The 18,869-nt window shown below is 42.2% G+C and overlaps 1 protein-coding gene across 1 annotated transcript in view; it reads right to left on the bottom strand.

Annotated features, from left to right (window-relative positions):
- LOC146858394 (transient receptor potential cation channel subfamily V member 1-like) overlaps positions 1–18,869 on the bottom strand; it is a 536,776-nt gene that overhangs the window by 113,306 nt on the left and 404,601 nt on the right. Inside the window, 1 exon segment of the mRNA XM_085649314.1 lies at positions 435–600. Coding sequence (XP_085505440.1) covers positions 435–600 — 166 coding nt within the window.

The following is an 18,869-nucleotide window of genomic DNA, read 5'->3' as shown; positions in this document are numbered from 1 at the left end:
GCTCCTGCTAATGTTAAGAGATGTCTACCGGGCTTGCAAACATTTTTAAATGTGAAAGATAAGTACTCCGTCAGGGCGAAGGGGTATTTTACTCAAATGCTCTGACAAAGTAAAGCATGTACTCTGAGATTCCTATATATTTGCTAATTCTGTTTGGAACTTTTCTGCAGCTAAAAAATTCAAATAGTGCATGGCTCTTTGCTGTAGCAGAGGCACACAGTTGGACAGAGAGGCACCGGGATACGGAGGAGCTATTGTGAAATTGAATCAGAAATGCTGCATTTTGGCTGACCTTAGTTTGTGCAACTTATCCCCTATATGTATCCATGGAATCCAGGGTGGGATGAGTTATTCTCTTATTCCATATAAATGCTGGGTCAAACAACGCCTCCTACCTGGATTTCTGAATCTGCAAATTTGTGAGCTGTACTTACCTTCTGTATCATGACACTGTAGATGCCAGTCATCTGGAAGCCTCGTGTGTAGTATAGCAGGTTTATCCATCCGAACACCAGAGAAAAAACCAAGGGGGCAACATACTCTTCACAACCTGCCAGGTACATAATGCCGGAGCACAGGAGCACCGTCGACTGTAGAGTGCTACAGGAAAGATCAACATACTAAAGTCATTAATGCATTATTGGCACCCTAAAACTTTATCCTGTCCTTTTTCTATAAATTGCTTTTATATAATCATCATTTTATTATCATCATACATTTTGAAAAACACCTTGGAACTTATTCACAATGGTAACTTTACACATGAGTAAATTCACACATGTAAATTTACTTTTGGTGTTAATGTTACTAGTCACCATTGACGAGTGTAAAGTTAATACAAAGTGTAGGCTTACAAGCCTCCAACCTTTTAATTGAGGGGGATGAGCATGAGTGTAAAGTTACTACTAGTAACTCTTCCCAAATAGGTGGAGGTAGGGGGAGGCTTCTTGTACTTGGGCAGAGATGTCTCTACAGTAAAGTGTAGGGAAATTGTAAAAATTTTTATTTAACTTAAACAAAAATTGGTAAAATTATTTCATGTTGCTTATTGATATAAATTGATTTATATATTTATTTTAAATATGGAACATTAAAAGCAATACATCTGTTAACCTATTTTTGAATTAACTATTTAATCATTTAAAAAATATGTTCGGTTACAGTAATATTATTTTTAAATATTTATTCCAAAAACAACCTAAATAAAGTTACATATAATTTAAATTAACCAAAGGTTAATAAAATATTTTCAAATAAAATAATATTTATTTTACATGAACATACAATTGTCTTAATATTAAATAAAATGTACATATATGTATGTATAGAAAAGTCTAAATAAAATCATTTATTTTAACATTATTTCTTATGGGCTACTAATTTATGTCCATGCTTCCAATATTTTCTATAGGAGGGTGTTGTACTAGTGGTTGATCATGTACGGAGCTGGACTTACTCCAGGGCTGAGCTGGAGTACAAATACAACTGTTGTGGGACCTTTTTAACTGTAGCAACTATAGAAGTGCAGTTTGTCAATAGCAATGAACTTACTATTTTGTGGGTGGGTGCATGTCTCACTAAACCCCTCTTTAAATTCCTCCTTACTCCTTCCTTAACCTCTCATACTTTGAAGTAAGTATTTCTCATTTTCCAGCTACTCCGTAGTCCCTCCCACATTTTCTACTAAAATGTGGGTGCATGTGTGGAGAGATCTGTGCAGTCCGGCCTTAGATTTCCACACAGAAAAGAAAGGAAAGTCGGAGGCAGAGGTCACTGCAAATAGGTTACTGAATATCATTTTGTAGTATGAGTAGTATTATTGTCGAACTACAAAAATACTACACAATGCCGTTTGTGAATATTCCCCATCTGTCTAGTAACAATAACAGTTAAGTCCAACAACATTTTTGAAGTGAATGATTTTTCATGAAAAATTAGCTGCCTTAAAGAGTAGTGACTTTGCCATAAAAACTAAAAGTTCATAAGTTCACAGGTGCTGTCTTCATCTAGTATCCCAACCCCACTGTACGAAGGCAACCTTAGCTCAAATATAAATGGAATTTGTATTTTTAACTGAAATTGTATTTGAAAAAAAAATGTAACTGGTGTTACAACCCGCCATGATAAGTTAACCTTAACTTCCGTTCATTTTAGTACTGCTTGTGAAAGATTACTTTGAGATGTGTTTCAGGGAGGCATTTACTTCTGTTTATAAGTTTGTAAAAGGATGCAAAATGGTGTGACTTTGGGCCAGATGTACTAAACACTGTTTGAGAAATACTGGTCTCAATTTGCAGTGAGGTATTTTGGAAACCGACCTATGTACTAATAGGAAGGTTCCCAAAATACTGAATGGAAGTGCATCGTAATTTGACCTACCTCATTATTATTAATGAGGTAGGTTGCAAACTGCGAAAGACTATGATTTTCTGGCATCCCAGGAATGGTGGCCTGCTGGGTTCAGCATTCCACCATGTCTGTGATTGCTTTTTTAAGAAAAACAATAATTTTTCCTTAAAGTAAAATGGAATGCGTTTGAAAAGAAAAGTTTATTTTCTTGGCGGCGGGGAGGGGCGTTTAAGAGGAGGCAGTGGTCTCCAGGGCCACTGCGTCCTTTTAAACAAACGTTCACTAAGGGGAATATGTTAGCACCTCCTTTGATGTATCTGTTAAATATCAATGTTTTACAAAGGGATTTTGATTGCATAAGATTGACACATAGCATACCGATTCTGTATTTGGAAGGGAAGCCTACAACACCCCGCCCCCTCAAAATATCAAATTGGTATCCATTACTGAACACATTTGGTGATTTGAAACACTTTTCGAATCACTAAATGTGTTTTATACTTATAAAAATGGCTTTTAGCTTTAGTAAACCCTCTGATGTATTAATGTAGGGGGTTTGCAAATGTTAAAACCATTTATACATCTAGCCTAAAGTTCTTGAAGTGACACTGTAGAGCATTGTTAAATTCTTGTCATGTGACTGCATTATGATCAATGTGTTGGTATGTGATGGAGGGACAATGGCAGTATTATGCATGAACGAAAGTGGATGTTTGGATGTACTGTGGTAGGTGAATGTAGGTGTATAAACGTTTCTGTGCAACTGTCTAATAGGTGTGTATGGTCATCTAATGATTGTTAGTTAATGTGTGAGTATATATGATGTTGGGAGGTTCGCCGTTAGAAGATGGGTGTGTTGCTAAATAATTGTGAGTTAAGGTGGGTGTTTAGGCAGATTATGGTGGGTTTATTGGTGTATGATGATGTATGATGTTGTAAGGATGTATGGTAGTGGGTATGTTAGCATTTATTGTGTGTATACTTATGCTGTTGCTTGTGAGGAGAAGTGATAGCTGTGGTGGCATATTATCTCATTTTTATGGAGATATGCAGTGTGGTTAACATTTTATGGTATATATTGCCATATAATTGGTTGTGTGAATGTATAATGTTGGTTGTGTTGCATAGTATGGCATTTGTGTTGGAATACAATGTTGATTGTACAGACATTTGAAGGAGGGTATGATGGTGTCTGAAGGTGGGTAGCATGCACCTTGTCAGGCACGCATGTAAAATAAGAAGGACTTCCCTGCCATTGTTCTTTAAAAAAAAATCCCCTGCCTTACGCAAGGACATGGTGTACATGTTTTCATAAAACTCCGGCCATGCCTACAGGACGGGGATGGGTACTTTGAGCCCTCATCCTCCTGCCTTACCAAAGGATGGAGGGCAATAGTATTACAAGCACCCAGCAGCTAAACTATGTCCCGGTGCCATTGCACTCTCCTGCCCTTGTCTTAGGGCTAGAAATGTTTTGTTGTTAATTCAATTACCCCCACCCAGCGCACATTTCTCTAACGGTATTATTTATAGGTCTGTGATGTCCCGTGAATCCTAGAATCCCGAAAGAGATCCCTTGAAGAACCTGTGAAAATTAGGATGGACACCTTAGTGGTAAATGTCCTTTTGCAAGCACATTGGACCCAATGTTTTCAGCTTTAGTCACTTGAACTTCTAAGTAGTGCAAAAATCAGACTGAAACGCACTATGTGATAACTAGCAGCAATGTGTCGTGAACAGTGTTGTGCCATAATATAGAGCACTGTGTCATACTGGGCAATGTTATGTGGTATTGTTTTCTTGTTAAATGATATTTGACAAATTTTTAAACAAGTATTGGCAAAGCCAAAAGATTTAGCTTTAATTACCTCCTCGTAAGTCTTCCACGCCACGACTAACGTAGTTGGCTTTAGCACCCCAACAGAACCCTCCAAGCAAATTAGCGCTCTAGCCTCTCCATCCCTCCCTAACATGGCCGACCTCCTTCACCCCTGACCTAATATAAGAGGATTCACGACCCAGCCCACTCCCTATTTTTTTGGGTTCTGCTCTGCAAACTCTTCGAGCAAGTGACAGGTAAGCAGGGAGAGGTCTGCTGTAGCCAACCCAGGGGCCTGGTGGAAACCCTGCTGAGCAGGCTTTTGTTGCTGCACTGTATTTTAGTGTATTTCAGTTTGCGGCGTAATTGGAAGCCTGGCCTTAGCGGGCTCTTACATTTTCCTCAATGCCCTGCTTCAGCGGGCTCACGTATTGAGGCAGATCATCGTTGTGGGGTTGCCGGCCTTCCGGGCTCATTCTCCTGCCGGCCGCCGAAACGCCTTCAAGTGTGGCACGGGTGGTCCGAGTAAAGGGTGCTGTAGGTCCTGCTTTACATTGGGCCCGGAGGGCGCCGCTTTACAATCCTTTTATGTTAGGAATGTGGTAGGGCAGCAGGCTGCTTTACAATGCTGGGGCCTTGAAGTGTCACGCATTCCTGATATGCTGGTTTTTTATGGAAAATGCGGCCGCTAGGTTTACACTGGCAGTGTGCATGCTGCTTGGGTGTTGCTGTTGCTTAGCAACAGGCCCGGCCATCCTTTGGGTAAGTTCACAACAGGATCAGCCTATTTAAGCCTGGCTCCCTAGAGATGGTTCTATGCCTGTCCAGTGTGTGTGTTAGTATGGAGATTCATGAGGTGCCGCATGTGGGGGTAGGCTCTAGTGTGCAGGTTCCAACTGACACTCCTTCCTTGCAGACAATTCAGCACATCATCCAGGCTGCTGTGGCTGCAGCGTTTAAGGAGCGTGTGGGCCCTCCTTCCCCTGTGAAGCAGAGTGTTGAACCTTCAACTAGTGCTGAGGCTGACAGAGAGGAGGATGATCTCTTCGGCCATTATGTGCAGGAGCTAAAGGTGGTTCTGCAGCATATCAAAGATAACCTAGCATTCTCTATGGCCCAGATGGATTTCTTCATGCAGTACCAGAGGCATACCTCTCTCAAAAAGGTTGTTGCAGGGATTCTGCACATACACAGAACTATGCACAGGAAACCAGGACTTCGGTGTATTGTGGTGCACCAAAAACACACCTCAGTGCCCAGAACCCCTATCCGGCTAGCTATAGTATCCCATTTGTTCTCCGTACTACAGCGGAGCTACCAATGATTGGATATCCTAGAACATGTGACTCAGGGCCCCTCGGAATTTGTGGGAACAAGACACTCTTTCGCTTAGATTCTCATACCTGTTCACAATGTGAGTAACCAGAGACACTGTATAGTTTAAAATGTTTATTTCAACTAACATGCTCTGTAATGCAGTACACGTGCTAACATTAGCAAAGAAATGCATAAAAACAATATAATCAGCATGGTTACAATTCCATATAATACGAACGGGGATAGCATATTATAATGACAGTGGATGAAGCCTTATAGCGCTTTACCACCCTCCCCGTGCTACAATCTATGTTTCTTATATCAGTGGAAGACCTCTGGGCTTGGACAGCGAAACCCCCTACCTCAAGTCTTAAATGATAGGATTTACATCTCCGGACAAGCAGAGATCTTCCTCTGGAAAGATTTTCTCCGTCTAACTTGCATCCCGTGCAATATTAAAAGCACCCGGAAAGTCAGAAGCGCAGCTGTGTTCCATGTTCCATCTATATGTGTGTCGGACGGACCAAAGCCGAATAACCAGTGGAGTTGTTTTCTGGCCTTGAACATGATGTACAGACGAGAACTCAGAGCACAACAGAAATAGTGAAAGGCAGACAGTTCCCATGTGAAGCAGCACGAGCAAAAGTGTTTACGGGAACCAAGGCATGTACTGTTGTGTGCATAAGCGGCGAGATGGCAGTGATGCAACACACAAACTAATGCTAACATAGCAACGTCCGCTCGCATCCCTAAACCCTCACGACACCCTCCCCTTGGGCAGTCCTACGCACAGTGATTGAAGTAGAACACAGAGTTCAAAAAGTCTGAGCAACAAGAGCTTATGAGACCTGTATGCGAAGAATGTCAATTGGGAGAGAAAAAGAGTAAAGGTATTTTCGTTTTAAGAAAATCCTTTTGGTAGTAAATAAAAAAATTTGAAAAAATTAATAGGAGGAGAGAAAAAAATAAAAAAATAAAAAGAAAGTCTGGGTGGCCTGGTCTTATCAATCCATCAGTGTGTAAGCGCAAAAAGTGGCGACAGCTTCCAACAGGAAATCATTGTCATCGTCCGAAAAAGTAGACGCCATCCAGTTATGTAATTCAAAGGAGCAAACATGCTCATTAATGATGGGTGCTTCCAGGACCATCGGTGGGCAATTTGCGTGGTACTTGTAACTCCATTGCAGGAAATCACGTTCTGCTGCACCGATATCCCACTGAGCTAGCACTCCTAGCACAGCTGCACATGCCATCAAACCCATACCGCAACAGTCCTGCTATGAGACACTAGCAGGCTCATCAGTAGGGCATAGTCCGGGTCAGGAGACGCTGTTTTTGTGAGGCAGAGATCCAAAGCCCAATGAAAAGGACATTCCAAGCAGGAGAAAACTGGTTGCACGCAAGTGTACCATGGAAATCAGAAAGACAGATTATAAGCCACGCTTAGAGTGGCCAGTGGCAAGGTACCGTAGCACTGAAGCATGCGGCTACGAAGCAGCTGTAGCCGGGCCGGGTTGTATACGACCACAAGAGGGGCAGCCATTTCTGAGCAGGCAAATCAACAGGAAGACCCCGGCAGCTAAGGCGAGTATTGGTGGCAACCCGCCGAAGACCCTGGAAAAATAGAATGAATGAAAGCCGGGATCACACCAAAAATAGTTTGAAAAGATGTTACAAGGCCAGAGCCCACAGTTTAAAAAACAAAAGGAGCCAGCCCCATTGTATGTGAAGCATTGAAAATAGAATGAATTAGCTCACCAAAATGTTGTGGGAGGTGAGCGTTTAAAAGTGCTTGAACTTCTGTTCTTGTAGAAGTGAGAGAAACTTCTTTGTGAGACAATAAAGCTCTTATTCGGCTCAGCTTCTCGAACTCTGCCTTCAAGGATGAAATGAAAGGCCAAATTGAGATATCGGGACTCCCAAGAGGTGGAGGAAATAGCACATTTTTGCAGCAAACTACACGTTGTAACACAGACACAATGTACGGTATGCCTATTAACATGCCACAGCATTTTTCATTATTCAGAAGTAAATAACTGCCGTTAGACAACAGTGTGACTGTTGGTTTAATCGAGGGGACGGGCTTTCCTTTTAAAATGCACGCTAAATTAGGCGCCTCTAAATTACAGGCGCTGCAGAATTGTATATTTTTGCACACAAGGGAGTGTCCAATGGAAGAATCGCAAGATTCACCAGTCAGATATACCTCTGTATCATCATGCAAACATCTAAACGTGAAGGGGAGTGACCAAACTTCATGAAGGGATGAGTTTCCTAATGGTTCCTAGCGACCTAGGGGAAAATGTTACATACATGATGTGAATTGAAATAAGGAGAACGGCAGTGTTATAACCCCATGAACGAGCCAAACAGCAGAGTTTGTTTCCTCTACTGAGAATGGTAAAGGGTCTAATTTTTCTATTTGTAAAAGGGTATAAGTGGCATCTTTCATGGACATAGACTGTAGTCTTTCAGTCAAATTAAAAGGTAAAAACAAAGAGGACGCGTTTACATAGTCCCATGGCACTCGACCCATTTTAAATGTCTGCAAGGTCAATGGTAACTGCATAATAGAGCACAATTGGTTCTGACCATGATATAACACAGATACATCATCCTGTACAATATCAACAACAGAAGAAACAATATTGTCCAATGTGTATATCCTGGAAGAAAGGGTATTAATACTGTTATCTACTACAGCAAGAACTTTTTCAAGATTAGCTTGGTCTATAGCCCTTAAACGTGAAGCGGCTTCAATTTGAGACAATTTCCAAAATTCATTGTAAACAGCATAGATCCATCGTTTAGGCCTAGGGCCAATCGGGCCTTTCATGAAATCTGATAAATCCACATCATTAGAAACATTGATAAATGCTGTTTAACAGAAGACAAGGTAGACTGTTGTAACCAAGTTTGACATAATTTACCAACAGAATACGTTGTAACAGAATGTGTAGCTGTAAATCGTGGATCAGGCCTATCCTGTGTGTAACCTGGAGCCCTGTTATGGAAACGCATTTGGCATGCATCTGCACTGGTCTGCCAAACCAACCACCCCATAGAGTCAAGATTAGAAATATTAAATGTTACATTTGTAAATAGAGACTGCAACTCCTCAAATGTGTAATTGGTAGTAACATTCCAGTCTGGATATTCTGCAAGGGAAGGAAAAGCAGGAGCCTTCAGTTGTTTAGCTGTATCTAAACCCAAACAAGTAGTCTGATAGATAGAATCGTTCAAGAACAGTTATTTGTGTTGGTATAAGACATGCACTATACAAAGCTTCTGTGCCCTGCACCTGCCAGGTTTTGGGACCCCAAACTGATTTCAAATCAACTGTATTTTTCCAATGATCGTAGCCACCCACCGCCAATTTAAGGATGAAGGAATCAGAGTATAACAAATTAGTGTGGGTAAGCATACCTTTTGTATTGGATTTAGAATTTAATTTAAAATAGTAAGATTCAGGGTTTGAGTTATCAAAACTCATAAAATATGAAAATGTATTCAACAGGGTCTTAGAACTCCCTATTGGTGGGGCGGGACAATGTTCCCATTGCGTGTAGTTAAAAACAGCTCGAAAAGTAGTTGCTCTATGCAAATAATGGTGGCCATAATGCTGATAGCAAAATAAGTCAGCATAATTTGCAGAATTCAAATACAAGTCTTCAGCATCAAATCCTGCATAGTATTTTAAATCTGAAAACAGAGATTATATTGCTCGCATATCCCAGTCATCTGAACGTGTGTTATATTTAACCACATTACCCATTGAGACACGAAGTACATTTGGGACATTAATAATTTCGGTTGGATCATGAATTTGAAACGGGACCTTTTCATGATGTGCGATGAAGAATGCAGGGCCAAAGTTCCATTTACCAGTTCTACAGCAGAGCGTTCTTAAAGGTAGTGTCCATTGATCAAAAGAAAAAACACTGTCATAAATCCAATGGACATGAATAGAAAATTAAGGATGAGCACCAGCTAAATATATATCCACGGTGGAACCAAATAAGTGCGTTTAAACCAGGAGATAAAAATTGCAAATTTTGATGGGGTCAAAGTCGATGTTGAATGAGAGTCAAAGGAAAATAGCGACTCATTCCTGGTTGTAGCATTTAACCCAGGCAAAGATTCACTTTTAGGGTAAGTATATTCTGGTTCTTCATTAGCAGCTGTGGACTGTAGGACCAGCAAAGGATTAGCAACAGAGTCTATCTCTATGGCAGTGTCAGGATTTCCTGGAATAGTGGCATACGATGAAGCTGGAGGCAAACTAATCAGAATCGTCCTGATGTTGTAGCTTGACATTGTCAATTGAGACGTATCTGTTGTCTTTTCGACCTGGAAGTGGTGGTAAATTTACTGTACGAGTTCTCTGCACGCCCAGCACTGGAACCAGAGCTCGATAGGATGGACCAAATCCTTTTTTGTTCTCCACCTTCTCTCTGACCAGTTCTCCAACTTTAGGCAGCCAGTCGATCGCTAGAACCTGCAGTGCACCATCAGCGGCGGCAGGTGAATGTTCTTTTGCTAGACTGTCTCTTGTGTTTTGTAGGTTCTGTAATACAGCACAATGTTTATCTACGTCAAAAGGGACGGCATCAGCCACCAAGTCTAGACCATCAAGGTCTGGCACAAACATTTTCATGCCAAAGAGCAATTCGTACGGGGTCCGCCCACCCAGAGGTCTCCTAGGGAGATTATTAAGTGCACATTTTACACTGTACAAATGGGCGAGCCAGTTCCTGCCAGTGCCTAGGACTCTAGCTGTTAAGGATTGCTTTAAGTCACGGTTCATTCGCTCCACAACGGAATTGCCGGCATGGAGACGAAGATTTGACCTGCACCCCCAAAGACTGCATGGATTCTTTGTACGCCTTAGAGGCGAACGCCGGACCCTGGTCCAAATGTACGGTGCCCACTGCAAAAATTCCCACAAAGACGCGCAAATCCCTGACTACAGTTCGAGCGTCAGCGCTGCGTTATGGCCAGACCCATTGAAAACGTGTGCACGAATCAACTGCTACTAAAATGCATTTATATGCAGTATCAGAAGGAAATGGACCGCAGTGATCCAAATAAACACAAGCAAATGGTCTATTGGATATGCATACCGGCGTTTGTGGTGGCCTGGTCACAGTAGACAGCTTGATTTGCTGACAAATTTCACAAGAAAGTACATAAGTACGTGTTTGTTTATATAAGCCATGCCACCAGTAACGTTGTTGCAAGATACTGACTGTAGCAGACACACCAGCATGCGCCGAGGCCATGCCCTTGTGTGCTGCGATTATCAGTGTAAGCCTGTGGTCCGGGTTGGGAATCAACCTCTCACCAACGTTATTAATTGTCACATAGGGAACGCTATCAGGGTTTAAATGGTAAAAGTATTTGGAAGGGAATCCTTTTGGATAATTAACTCCCTTCTCTGTAGCAGTTATAGCTGCCAAGATGTCATCATCAATCTTACTCATGGATCTTGTAACCGCTGCTACTAAGCACGTGTCCACTTTTGACTTAGTTGCTTCATCAGCTAAGCTGTTACCAACCGTGTGTACTCCTACACGTTGGTGGCCAAGAGTATGAATTAGCTGTGTGAGCGGCAGGCTTTCTTTCAGCTCTGCCACTCGAACCCATAGCATTTTATGCTTAATTGTCTTGCCTTTGGAATCACTGTAGTCATTTTGAGTCCAAAAGAATAAATTGTCATTAAAAGATTGTACACAGTAAACTCCAGAGCGAGCACCAAAGCACGCAGCTCAGCCAATTGGGCGGTAGAGTCACCGAGTGCCTGTGTGTGAACCCCACTGGTCTTAAACTCGCTGTTCACTATGGAAACAGCCACAATCGCACAGGTTGCATAATAAGAATGTTTAGATCCAATCGCCGGTTGCACCAAACCAGTGTAAAGGATACAACAGTATTCCTCGAGCGGGCGCATAGACGGAGGAGCTGGATGAACTAATTCATATTGTAGGGACTCATGAGTCTGTAACGAGGAATCATAGATAAATATGACATCCGGGGATGTCAACGATGTTGCCCATTGTATCCACCGTGGATCCACCATGGATGTAAAGCTTTGGAATTAGGAACACTCACCTTTGTCACTGCTTCCAGAGCAGGATATGGTGTTACCACCAACATGCGTTTTCCCTGTGCCAGGGCGCGTTCTTTAAGAATCGCCATCTGGACTGCCGTCAAGACTTTTTCAACAGAGGAAAACCTCAGTTCTGCTGAAGTGTACAAGTGTGACTTATAAGCAATAGGGACTGTGTATCCTTCATTAAACGTCAAGTGTGTGAAACCCACCGTACCTGGGACGATTGGTATCACCAGGTTAGTATGGTTATCACGGGTTAACAAGAGTTTAGAGCCAAGTAAATCAGACTGCAAAGACTGCGGTATATTTGTATGTTCCGGAAGCCAGCATGCTTTCGCAAATGTTGGTTGTATCAAAGCATAGAGAGGGTTGATACGCTGGGCATACTCTGGTACGTAATTACGACCAAAGTTCAAGAAAACCAGAAAAGATTGTAATTTTTTCAGGGTTGTAGGAGGACGCAAACATGCACACTTCTCTAGGAAGTGGGGTGCCAAACTGCGTCCTTCATTATTGAGCTCGTAGCCCAAGAACAACACTGCGTATTAAGCAATGTGTAATTTTGCAAAATCAAATTGGTAACCGTAGTCCGTAAACTCCACAATGATGCGGTCCACGCGACAAAGATGCGGATATAATTTGTCTGTAAGATAAATGTCATTTACATACGAATATGCATCAGGGTCGATTGTGTCTAACAATGAGACTACACGTGCGGCGAAAACACCCGGGCTGTTTTTATAGCCCATCGCTAATCTTGTAAACTGTTTTTGTTTGCGACCGTGTGTAAAAGCTGTCCACTGACTTGGCAAGGGGGACAGATTGTGGCTATAAAAGCCATTGGATATATCTAGTGTCGTTTTATATTTTTTCCAAACTAGACTGCCCACTAGGGCTGAACTATGGGTATTCTGTACCGCATTCGTCCGACAATGAGAGTTCAGATGTCGGTAATCCAACATTATGCAGTACGACCCGTCTGGCTTGGTCACAGTAAAAAGAGGGTTATTCATAGGTAACACACATGTCTCAATTACCCCTTGATACTCCAATTGGTCTAGTATTTCGGCTACAGGAGCCTTTGCTTCCCTACGGATGGGATATTGGGGTTGTGCATGGACCGCAATGGAATCTCATGATGGGGAGATGTTGTATCCCAACCCACCTGGGTACGGTATAAAGCCGTCGCAAGCACCGAAGCCCACTGTTCTGCAAAATGTTGCGCATGCTCCTTTTGGGAAACTGTGTGAAAAAATAGGGAGGATTACCTCCCCCCCTCTCGGAGCTGCCAGAACAAAAGGCGTGGGCCAGTCTGCCTCCCCTAACAGGATGTCATACGAAGAATTCCGATTTTCCCCCAAAAAACCTTTGATAATGCGTTTTGTCATCTTCTATGATAATACTAATTTCATATAGTCTGTCAGGGGGAGCCACTCAGGTGTCAGCAGTTTCAACTGTGATGAAAGTATCAGTTGCTGTCGCCTCCAGAAATGGACGCAGTGCTTGCCGCACTACTGTAACCTCCGCTGCGCTGTCTAGCAGCGTTACTGCCCATGTTAGATTCCGGAGCTGGGTCCTCACCGTCCGTGGCATACCTCGCAGTTAAAGCGGCCACTTTCTTCTTTTGAAAAGGCGGGCACTGAGGAGGAAAGTCTTCTTGTTTTCCCTTTCCGTCACTAGCCCGTGGCTGCTCAGGTCCCTGCGGCGCACCATGACCTCTTCCACGCTCCTGGCGATCACCTCCACCGGCATATGAGCCTGATGCTTCCTGTGAAGAACGAGGAGAACGCGTATCAGGAACCTGAAATCGATCAGGAGATTTCATTCTCGTGCGGTCACGCAGTTTATAAGTGCGTTCTGAGAACAAAGGTGTAGCGGACGGTGCACGTCCCCCTTGCTTCTGTTGTTTATTTGCCCTGTTTGTTATTCTTCCAATTCTTTTTAGGGAATTGTGGACGGCCTCCTTGATCAGTTTGACTGCATCACCTTTAACATCAGCAAGGATTTTATCAGCAACTACGTCATACGCACCAACTAATCTCATCCCCAATTCTACTGCCGCCTCTGGTCCGTGCTCATCCTGAACACGCTTTATTACAGAGAGGAGTGCCGTCATGGATGGTGTGCCAAAACACTTTGCATAAACTGCTGCAAATATTTTACCCCAACTCTCACAATCAGTGACTTCGGGTACTCTTTCTGCAAACTAATTATCGAAATTCGGTGCTTCTCCACAGGAGTTCTATGTGGAAACACCGCTTCCAGCTGGTCAAATGTCTCAGCAAGCCAATAAGGTAAATCTTCCTTATATGGGGGAGGCTTGCCCAGAACCGAATTAACCATTACAGGGCTAATAGTAACACCGCCAGCACCAGCTGGTTGTTGTGCAACGCCAGGTGCTCCCGCCTGGATGTTGCGGTTCACATATTGAACCATTGCTCTATACACACGGACTAGAGTAGTGTGAATGAGATGGAGAGCCGCAACATTGCACGTTAAATACCATGGATGTGGTGTGTAACCCGTCAACACGGGCCAAGTGTCCCCATCAATCGACAACAGGCCAGACATGCCAGGTGTTAGGGGTACGGGAAGGGCGCCATCAAACCAAATGTGATGCTGCCATGCTGTCAAGGGAACTTCTAGAGCTCTATATGGCCGATACACAGCAGGAAGGGCGGTATGGCTGTATTTTTGCCACAAATTATCCACTCCCTCAATTGCTGGAAATTTCACCCTTAGAATAAAACACATCATATATGTATACTGGGTCGGCTTGGACCACAAAGATCAGATTGACACCAGCATCCGGCACCCCACATGCTTTCAAATGCTGCCGGACTGCCACGCGGCTGTGCGCCGTGATGTCAACTTCAACCATATAGAAACTGGAAAAGAAAACACTAAGGAAAGAGGCGGCAAGACAAAGTTGGGTCGTAATTCAAAATACGAACGATACCTTTTTGTAAATTTCAAGCTTGAATCACCTATAAAAGCGACAATATAGGCAGGTAAACTGTCACCAATGTTTTCCGGAAACAGAGGCGAGGTGATTGTGAACAAGTACTGAGAACTACTAAAGTGCCTTGTAAATAAGTACCAGACCAAACGTTAGGTGCGCCATGTTGCAGGGATTTTGCACATACACAGAACTATGCACAGGAAACCAGGACTTCTGTGTATTGCGGTGTACCAATTCAATTCAAATAACTTTATTTGGTTACTATAAAAAGTAAACCATAAAAGCACAATTTATAAAAATCACGTTAAAACATATCCCTGAGCATTTTCTAGGGATTAGGTCAAATTTACAGAAAAACAGGATGTGTAAGGAGGATTGTGGAGAAACGTCGGCACATGGGCATTTACATAAAATTCTGGACCAGTCATTACATTCAGGGAAACCTAGCGCTCTATAATAATGTTCAATCTAATAATGTTCGCAGAAATCTCTAGTAATCACTGGAAACTAATGAAACATATGGTCTAATGTTTTCAAAGGCCAGGGTAAGATGATGTGACTGGACCGTAGGTTTCTTCATTTCGGACGTAGATCTCATTTCACTCAGGTACCTCATACAACTAAGCTTAAGATCGTTTCTAGACAAATTACACATAGTTTATGGGTCCTTATAGTATTCTTGGTGTCCCAGACAGCCTACATTTTTTTAACATATTCCAGCCATCTCATGTGTTTTACACCCTCCAACTCTAGAATATCTTTTAAAATTTGACGATTAAAAGCAGTCTCCTCTGTGGTCCACACCCTATGCCAAAGAAGGACTGGCTGGATCTTAATCACATCCTCCAAATAGGGCAGACCAAGTTCAGCATGGCAATTAAAATTAGATGTGCTGTCGGGTACTGATAATAGGAATTTGAGGAATGTGTTTTCTACCGTAATAATTTTACGTTAGCGAAGCCCCATATACCCGTTCCGTAAGTGACAATCGCAACACATTTCAACTTATAAATATGAAGTAATTCCCCTGGAGAGCGTTTTCATAGTTTTCTACTAAAATTAGATAGCGCCATCACTGATTTGCTGAACAAAAGCCTTCTTAATCTGACTGCCCTAGTCCAAGTACCTGCTTGATCAAATAAAATCACTAAATAAGAAAAAGTTTTAGTACACTCTATAGCCTTACTGTAGATAAAAATTCTATTGCTCTTTTTGGAAGACCCTTTGCTGCAGTTCATTGCAAATGTTTTTGAACAGTTTATTGTCAGCCCCAGGTTATACATAAAATCAGTAAAAGAAGTAACTAACCTTTGAAGACCGAGAGGCGTGCGGGCCATAAGGACCGCGTCGTCTGCATATAAGAGTGCAGGAATAGGGGAGTTAGCTATTTGTGGTAGATCCCTGCACTCCTTAATCAGGGAGGTCTCTAGGTTATTTATGTACAATGTGAATAAAAAAAGAGCAAGAACACAACCTTGCCTGACATCTTTCTTCACACTAAAAAGTTTTGAAAAATCCCCATCCTGTCCATAACGCACCCTAGCCCTTGCCCCTGAATAAAGTTGCCTTAAAAAGGAGATCAATAAAATGTCTATCCCCTGTCCCTCTAACATCAGCCATAATTTTTCATGAACGACGCAATCAAATGCAGCCGTTAAATCAACAAAAGTTAAAAACAACCTTTCCCTTCTTGCTTGGGTATATTTCTCTAATAGGATATGTAAATTAATTCCCTGTTCAATTGTCCCCCGGCCCTTACGGGAACCATACTGTAGATTACTCCTCCGCCCATTCCTGCAGTCTTTCTAATATCACCCGTTCTATGATCTTCACAGGTGAATCCAATAAAGAAATCAGGCGATAACATGCTGTATTTGCTCTATCTCCCTTCTTAAAGATGGGGACAATTATAGAGTCATACCAGGTCGTTAAAAATCCCTTGGTACAGCATGCATTAAAAACTTGAGTTAAAAGTGGTCCCCATAATGCCAAATTAGATTTAAATAGGTCCACCGGGATTCCGTCCGGCTCCGGGGCCTTACCGCCACAGCTTGCATTTATGGCGGCATTGACCTCACTCAAGGTAAAATCCAGGGTTAGTTATTTTAAATGGGAGGGAGGTCCAGGGTCAGTCCCATTCACCACAATTCTCTGTGCATCACTAGTTTGATTACTATATAACTTTGAATAGTGCGAGATCCACTCTGATTCACTTATTGCAATTTCTATGGTCGCTTTTTTGTGCTCAGACAAGAAAGGCGCATTAACCGCCTTCCAGAAAGCAGAAGGATCTCGATTAGTTGAGGCCTCACGCAGGGCACTCCAAGCCTCCTCTTTCAGCATTTTCTTCCTATCCTTCACGGCCCTCTTGTAGTTCCTTCTTGATTTCCTAATGAGTTCCTGATCTTTCACCCTAGCATTTAAAGCATATTTAAGTTTAGTGTGGGCTTTTGTACATTGGGAATCAAACCAACCCTCGCTGAATGTGTCATTCCCCATCTCAAAGCATACCCATTTTGTCTGTTTAAGGTGATGTTAATCAAAAACTGAGTGGAATTACCCCTCAAATTAAGATCTTTTTTATATAATGACACATCTATACTTTGCGGATAATGGTCACTAACGGCAATGTCATGAATAGTAAAAGCAATGATGCGTGATGAGTGCTTACATGTGACCAATATATAATCAATTGTAGAAAAGGTACCTCGGCCGTTAAATGTTGGACGGAAGGAAACCACAGGAGCACATAGATTATTTGCGAAACCCATATCATAGGCAAACAAAATGTTGTTCAGAAGGTCTCCATATGGTGTGTGAGGGAAGTGGGAAATACCAAAACCTTTTTCATACACCATACCACAGACCTCCTTAGCCTCACTTGGACAAATAGGGGAATTAAAATCCCCACCCCATATAATCAGAGCGTCATTGGCTGCATAAGAAAATAAATTGTGCAGTTCACAGTTTAATTTTCCGATGGGACATTATTATAAAAGTTTAACAATACAACGCAAGAACCCTGATCCACATATAAATTAATCACTTGATAATACCGACATGAGACAGTCAATTCGATTTTCCTCAAGTTCAAATAGTTGGAAATATATGTACAATGGCCCCCTTTAGCTCTACTCGGTGTAAAGAAGATTACTGGTAATTAACTGGGGCATGTGTTAACACTTGCAACTAGCATTTGTGCATATCTTATGTTTGCATGCGTTAACACGTTTAAGCTTGACCTATTGACTTTGCCAATGTTTGTTTAATTTTAAGAGTGATTTCTACCAGTATGAGGCCCCAAAGAGCCACATCATCCACATCCCTTCTGTGGTCAGAAGAAGTTTCTGGAGCCCCATAAAATCTACCCTTCATTTTAAGTCCTTGGCACAGAATCTCTGGGCATTTACAGGATCCTCACATTACATAACAGTAGCACATTTTGGTCAAATCAGATAGTGAGGATTCACAGTTTCTTTAGGATTCCATGGATCCTATATTAGACAAAGGAAAAAATGTTACCTAATGTAATCGGATTTGCTTATTTTGCACATGTATTATTTTTGGATCTTTTGTGTATCCCAATGGGCAGAGTATCCACTTTTAAAGTTTAACCCTACGAAGTCCACCAATATCTTTTTGTACATCTTGATAATTACTTTAAGGATTCAAGCCAAACTAAAAAAACAGATCTATTCTGAGTAAAGTTCTAATTTTCTAATTTCATATCAGTTTTGGTGTAACTACATTCAATAATTTCTGCTGAAGCAGTGTGTTAAAAATCTTATTGGAGCTAAAATGAAAAACACTTTTTTCCACTCCCTGGATGGAGCAGTAGAAGCAGGGGCAGCTCCTCTGCTAAGTCGGAGGAGAGTCACAACACTGCCTTTCAGCAGCTGATAAGGAAAAAAAAAATGATAAAAACTTGATGTTATTATTATTTTATTTTTCTGTGCTGGGGCAGTTTTGTGGGGCTGGGCTAGGTTGGGCAGCGCAGGGGAGAGGAGCGGTAGCACCCTGCTAAGTGCGCATGAATGTTTGGACGGCCCCCTTTGCAGGTTCTCCACCCAGGCTGCATTACAGTCTGGGTGACGAACATGCCCAGGCTCCTATTCCCATCTGAGCGCCAAACCACGGCACTCAGACCAATCAGAAAGCTGCATTGCAGCATTGTGATTGAGGAGCCTGGGTGCTTCCTGATACCTGTTCTAACAGAACAGAAGAGAGGAAGAGGATGGAGAAGAGGGGAAGAGAGGCAGTGGCCGGCCTCAATAATTTCTGCTGAAGCAGTGTGTTAAAAATCCTATTTT

Source organism: Triturus cristatus, chromosome 3_2, assembly GCF_964204655.1.
Source record: "Triturus cristatus chromosome 3_2, aTriCri1.1, whole genome shotgun sequence".
NCBI classification, from domain to species: Eukaryota; Metazoa; Chordata; class Amphibia; order Caudata; family Salamandridae; genus Triturus; species Triturus cristatus.
This window is presented reverse-complemented; position numbering and strand designations above follow the sequence as displayed.